Below are 6000 nucleotides of genomic sequence, written 5' to 3' on the forward strand. Positions count from 1 at the left end.
ACCTTCCAAAGTGTGTAAGTTAGTGAATTAATCCCCCACAATGTATAGTTTCTCTAAAATACCTATCTCATTCTTGGATTGAAAACCAAATTAGAGTATCAGAGAGTCTTGCAGAAGAATCCAACAGGAATGTCCTCAGCTTTGTAGCAAAATAGAGTCATCAATGAAAACTGAAGGTGAAGGCAAAGCATCTTTCCCCTCCACCCATTGCCTCCAAACACATAAGTGGTGACCATCTACCAATTCTCATAAACCTGCAGTTTCTCAACTTTTACTTTTTCTCCCACTGTAAGATTGGGCCCTTGTCTTTTCACAAAGTAGTTTAAAAAGCAATCTTTCAAGTTAGCCTAGGTGAATCCAGTTCTACAATTTAGCTGTACAAACGTAAGCAAGATACTCAACCTTGCTAAGCCCATTTCTTCATTTGTAAAATGAAATAATAATAAGAATAGTAATTGTGCCATAAAGTTGTTGTGAGGATGAGAAAATGCTCAAAAATCTTAGCTACAGTAATAACAATGACCTCATTTTTTGCCTTATGCCCCCTGCTTCCTCCTTTTAATTCTTCTAGACTCATGCAGAGGTGTGGCCAAGATGACCAGGATTATGGGCTGAATTCATGGACGAACTAGCACTGGACCCAGAAACTATGAGCTCAGGGATTTACTCATTCATTCATTCATTCATTCAACCAATATATTAAGCATTGTTCTAGGCACTAGAAAAAATAGAACCAAAGAGGGTAGAGTACCTGTCTACATGGAGCTAATATCTGGTGCTCAAGTTAAATTATTTAAGTGTGATTTTTTCTCTGTGATTGTTGAACATGTGAATTACTATAATGAAGTGAAAGATGGTGGAGTGGGGTGCAGAGAAGGAGGCAAGAATAAAATTGTACAAAGCACCAAATACTGGAGGAGCCAAAGATGAGAAGGGACTAAGTAATAGTAGATTTATTTAGAAATAAATCTGATTCTTAGTATATCTTCTCTAGTTCCCTATGCTTTCCCCCCTTTTTCTGTATACTTTTTGAAGAAAGGGGGGAAAAAGAGAGAAAGGATAAAACAAAGCAGAAGGGAGAAAATTAATTTTCCGAGTATTGAGCACTTCTGTATCTTGGGCAGCCTGCAAGACACACAAATGACATTTAATCTCCACCATCTCCCTGCTACCTAAATCTTATCACTTTACTTTATAAATAAGAAAACCAAAGTAAGAATCTAGGCAAGTAAGTTGATTAGGTTCACACACCTAGGATTCAAACCCATGTGTGTTTGTTTATGAACACTTTCTCATATAGCGTGCTATTTCTAAGTGCCTTAGAGGAGCTGTCTACCTGCTCTGTGACAACCCCTTGACTCTGGTGGGTAGGAAAGAAACCAGTCCCTTCAGTTAAAGTAACCATACCCACTGTCACCTGTTGATCAGCCACTCCATAGGGAAAGAACGGGTGTCACATATCAGAAGAAAAGAGAGTCTGAAAAATTTGACAGAAAGACACACATTACCTTGGGTATCTCTTGGCCATTAGGGTGGGACAGGCCAAGCCAGAAGGGCAAGAAATCATATGGAACTTACAGTAGCAGGGCATCAGGGTCTGTAGTGAGGAGTGAATGATTCTGATTTATTTCTGTTCTGATTGTGATTGTCAAACACTAACAAACAATAAGTAGTCAAAGAAACAGGAGAAAACACAGGTATTCTAGGGACAGTATTATTGAAACATATTTAGGAGTCAGATAGCACTTGATTACGATAAACATCCAGTCACCATCCAATTTTGACCAAACCCAGTGGTGTTCAGAGCCACATAACAGTGGCAAATCTATCAAGAGCAGGACAATCCCAAGTCATTCTTGTCCCTAAAATTTTGAGAACAGCATATTAATTGTGAAACAGCATCCTCACCAATATACAGGCGGCCTTTGGTCTGTGTTGGCACCTGAGGGCAGCTCCACCATGAATTTTATATTAGTGTGATGCAATCTTAGTGTGGGTCATAGAACCAAACAAATCTTGTCAGGGTCACTGGGATATCATCTAACAGAGTATGGTTAGGAATTATCTATTAATGTCAGACCAGACTTATTTTTCATTTGTACACACACACACACACACACGCACGCACGCACACACACATACCCCAAAACAAACAAACAAACAAAACACAGACCTCTGACTCTGTCTTTATGAGAGTCCTCCTCCATCAAATCTGAAATAGGGCCAGGGTAACATGTCATACTTGAGGGTCTCCAGGTTGGGGGTGAAGGAAGTGGGTAGATGAAATGGCTTCCCTAGCTGAAAAGTATTATATAAACATCTCTATAGTGCTGAATATAAATATGTATCCCACATTAGATGCTAAAATAAAAAGATGTTACAGATGTTTTAAGGAGGGAGAGCAAAGGGGTGTTCGTTTTTGTAACACCACTGTTCCCCCAATGTTGTAAAACACGTCTTAAAGTTGATATCATTGCACTAATATTGTCAGTGACACCAGTAATCTTTTGTGCATAACCTGTAACAATTATTGAAAGCAACATAAATCAGAGACAAAAGACCAGTTATTCAAGCATGTTCTTCTCTTACAGATACTTTTAGCGCAATATACTGAGAGAGAAAAGAAGGTAAACTGAACTTTGGAAACTTTTACACATCAGAAATAGATGTCTGACCTCAGAGGCTTACGTGTATTTGATAAAATTGAACTTGTAGCCCATATTCATTTGTTCAACAAATATTTTTGAGCATCTGCTGCGTATGAGGCACTGGTCAAGGCACTAGGAACACAGCAGGGAGGAAAGCAGTCTGAAATTCAAATCCTCCAGAAGCTGACTCAAAGGTGTTTAAGACAATGTGCGTCTTTAGGAGTCATGTTTTTAGGGCCAAAAGGCTAGGATTCTGGATAAGGAGCTCTGATTCCAAACCGAGGCTCTGCGACTACTATTCATATGAACCCCAAGGGAGTTGTTTACCCTCTTAGACGTTTAGTTTCCCTATCTGTGAAATGGGGATAATTTCATCCTCCGGGGTTAGCGTGAGAATTCATTCAGTAAGTTAGGGCGGGGATAGTGCCTAGCCTGGTGCCTGGCCCTTAGAGGACACTCGGGAAGACCAGGTGTTCCTCGGGTCAGGAGTAAAGAGTACGCATTCTAGAAATGTAGTCATGGATTTCTTCTTTGACCGTGGTGTTTTCCACATAGGTTCAACACTGAATTTACAAATCCCTCGTACATCTGATGAGCATTTCATGAGTCCAGGCCTCCATGAACTCTGTCAAGTTGATAGGGTTTCAGACTTTCCAGTCTGTTTCTTTGTCCCACTCATTGCAGGTTGTAAAAGAGCGCCATCTAAAGGTCCTTATGAGACACCTTAACATGTCCTAAAACTCCTTTTGTCGTTCTGTAAAGACTGTTCTGGTGAGCAGCGCTCTTAAATAATCATCACTGTTGTGCGAGTATCTATGGACCCATAATAAAAGGTAGACAAGCACAGGAAGAAAGCAAATGATTTATCAAGTCATCTACATCTGGTCCTAAAAAAAGCTTTCTTTCTTTCTTTTTTAGGTATTGTAATCTAAATCATTTTAATGCCCAGAACATGAGTGGAAGTAATCTTGAAGAAACACTTCTCCTCCATGAAAAGTCTCTGAAATTTTATGGCAGTACGCAGGAATTTTCTTCAAGTATTGATCTTTGGGAGACAGCCCTATGAAACTATATTTGACTCTACCTGTCTTATGAGCAAAGTATTCATTGTTTTCTTCAGCTGAACATCTTATGCGTTTTAGTTTAAGAACTAATATGTATGGGAGTGACTTCACAAGTATTACCTGTGTACTTTATTTATAAAGACTAATATGACTCCTCTAGTAAACTATTGTGCCTATTAATGCTTTTGCATTAACAGATTATACATTACAGTTAATTTCAAAGCCTGTGATTACTCCATGACAACAAAATGACAATTTCATGTATGTTACAATATTTTACAACTTCTTACAATACTGGTTCAGCCACTAAGAGCAATATAAATTATAACTGTTAGTTCTAATGTGCTAATAGAATCAAAATAATCGTATGTTAACATTCCTCCTTTCTATACATTTATTGAGCACTTATTACATGCCAGGCCTTGGGAGCATATACTGTCTATGTCTGACTAAATAGTAAGTCTATACATCATTTTACTGTATCTGATCTTGATGTTACATTATGGATATGAACTAAGGAAATTTTCTCCGAATTGAAAAGCAATGTTAACTAAAATTGAGGTCCTTAACAAAGAAAGAATATTCACATACTGAAGAAGTTATAAAATAAAGGTAAATGAAGGAATGATTAAAGGAAAAAGGAAAATTGGAGAAGGGGAAATGAGTGTTAAGAGGGTAAGTGATAAATCAAATAGAGACGCTTAAAGCATTTCCCTAACCTAATTGACATTCTTGGTCTGCAGTGCTACCAATTCAGAACCATTCACAAAATCATCTTCCAAAAGAAATTCTTTCTGTATAAACAAAGAAATGTGGAAACTCATATGAAATATAATGAACTGGGGCGCCTGGGTGGCGCAGTCGGTTAAGCGTCTAACTCTTGGTCTCGGCTCAGGTCATGGTCTCAAGATCGTGAGATCAAGCCCCGCGTCCGATTCCGTACTGGGTGTGGAGGCTGCTTAAGATTCTCTCTCTCTCTCTCCCTCGGTCCCTCCCCAACTCCCTGTCTCTCCCTCTCTAAAAAAATAAAATAAAAATAAATAATAATAATAAACTAATATAAAATAAACTTATGCCCCATGCCTTTGCAGCAGTGCTTGTCAACGTTTGGTTGAGAGTCACCTGCTTTAGGAAAATTTTCTGGCCCCTCCCAAAGACTGCTTTAACCAACTCTTTTTCCAGGAATCAGTGGTTTTAACATACACAGCCAAATCATTCTTGTACTGCCTAAAGTATAAGCACCACTGCTTTCTAGGACAGTTCATAGTGGATAGGATAGGTGGGTTTCCTGATTGCAAATGGTTCTGCAATTAAGCACCTCCCTTGGGTATACCTAAAATATTTTAGATCTGTAGAATAAAAGATTTATTCATCTTGATTAGATATGATATGCATTTTTAATTGCAAAAGAGCAGCTGTAAAGCACCAGGTGTTTCTCTTACTCAAACAAATTTTTGTTTGCTTGTTCGTTTTGCAGACAAATAAAAAGACTAGCTCGTGCACACATGAATTCTTGCCCTGTAACTTTTCCAAATCTTTCTTTTTTTGTATTTGTTCTCTGGCAAAATGGTGAGGCCAACCTCTGGATATGTCTTAGAGGTTTTCTTTGCGGCAAAATGTCAAATGCCACGTTTGCAGTTTGGGTTTTGTGAACATCCAAAATATCAAGAAACCTTTAACCACCTCACCTTAATCCAAGTGAGGAGCTCTGGCAATCTCTCTCAACATTAGAATAAGGGTCTGTTTTATTTTGATGCGTGTGTAGTTTTTTTTTTTTATTTGCCTTCATCTCCCTAATTTCTACATGATAACAGGAAAAAAAGTGCTCATTATGCTTTCACTCGTCCTTAGAGATGAAAGGAGATCTACAGAATTATAAAGTTGACCCAAAGCAAACACCAAAAGAGCTTAGAATTCTCACATTGGGCTTGACACTTGTGATTAGCTGAATTGCAGTAACTACACATGCCTCCATTCGGAACAGGATGCATTCACACCGCAGTCTCTTCTCTAGAGCCTAGCAACATTATCATTGAGCACCTGGAATAGTTTAGGCATTAAGTGTAATTGGTTTTGCTTTACATAAATCTGTAGCTTTGTAAATAAGCGGAGCATTTCAGCTTCTATATAACACCAATTAACTTAAAGGGATGTGCTGTTTGCAGAAGCCTGCTGGGTCTGTACTGTATTTCTCGGGTAATATGCTCAGTGGCGGGCAAAGTTCTGTGTCCCTGCAGTGTCCCATTTACTCCCAGTCACTTGGTGCCAAGGGTCTGTACCCAGATACT

At 38.7% G+C, this 6000-nt stretch overlaps 1 protein-coding gene across 1 annotated transcript in view; it reads left to right on the plus strand.

Moving 5' to 3' along the window:
• SLC15A5 (solute carrier family 15 member 5) overlaps positions 1–3714 on the plus strand; it is a 93705-nt gene extending 89991 nt beyond the window's left edge. The window contains exon 9 of the mRNA XM_027595350.1: positions 3567–3714. Coding sequence (XP_027451151.1) covers positions 3567–3714 — 148 coding nt within the window. The remainder of the gene's footprint in view (positions 1–3566) is intronic.
• Positions 3715–6000: the final 2286 nt, after the last annotated feature.

Source organism: Zalophus californianus, chromosome 9, assembly GCF_009762305.2.
Source record: "Zalophus californianus isolate mZalCal1 chromosome 9, mZalCal1.pri.v2, whole genome shotgun sequence".
NCBI lineage: Eukaryota > Metazoa > Chordata > Mammalia > Carnivora > Otariidae > Zalophus > Zalophus californianus.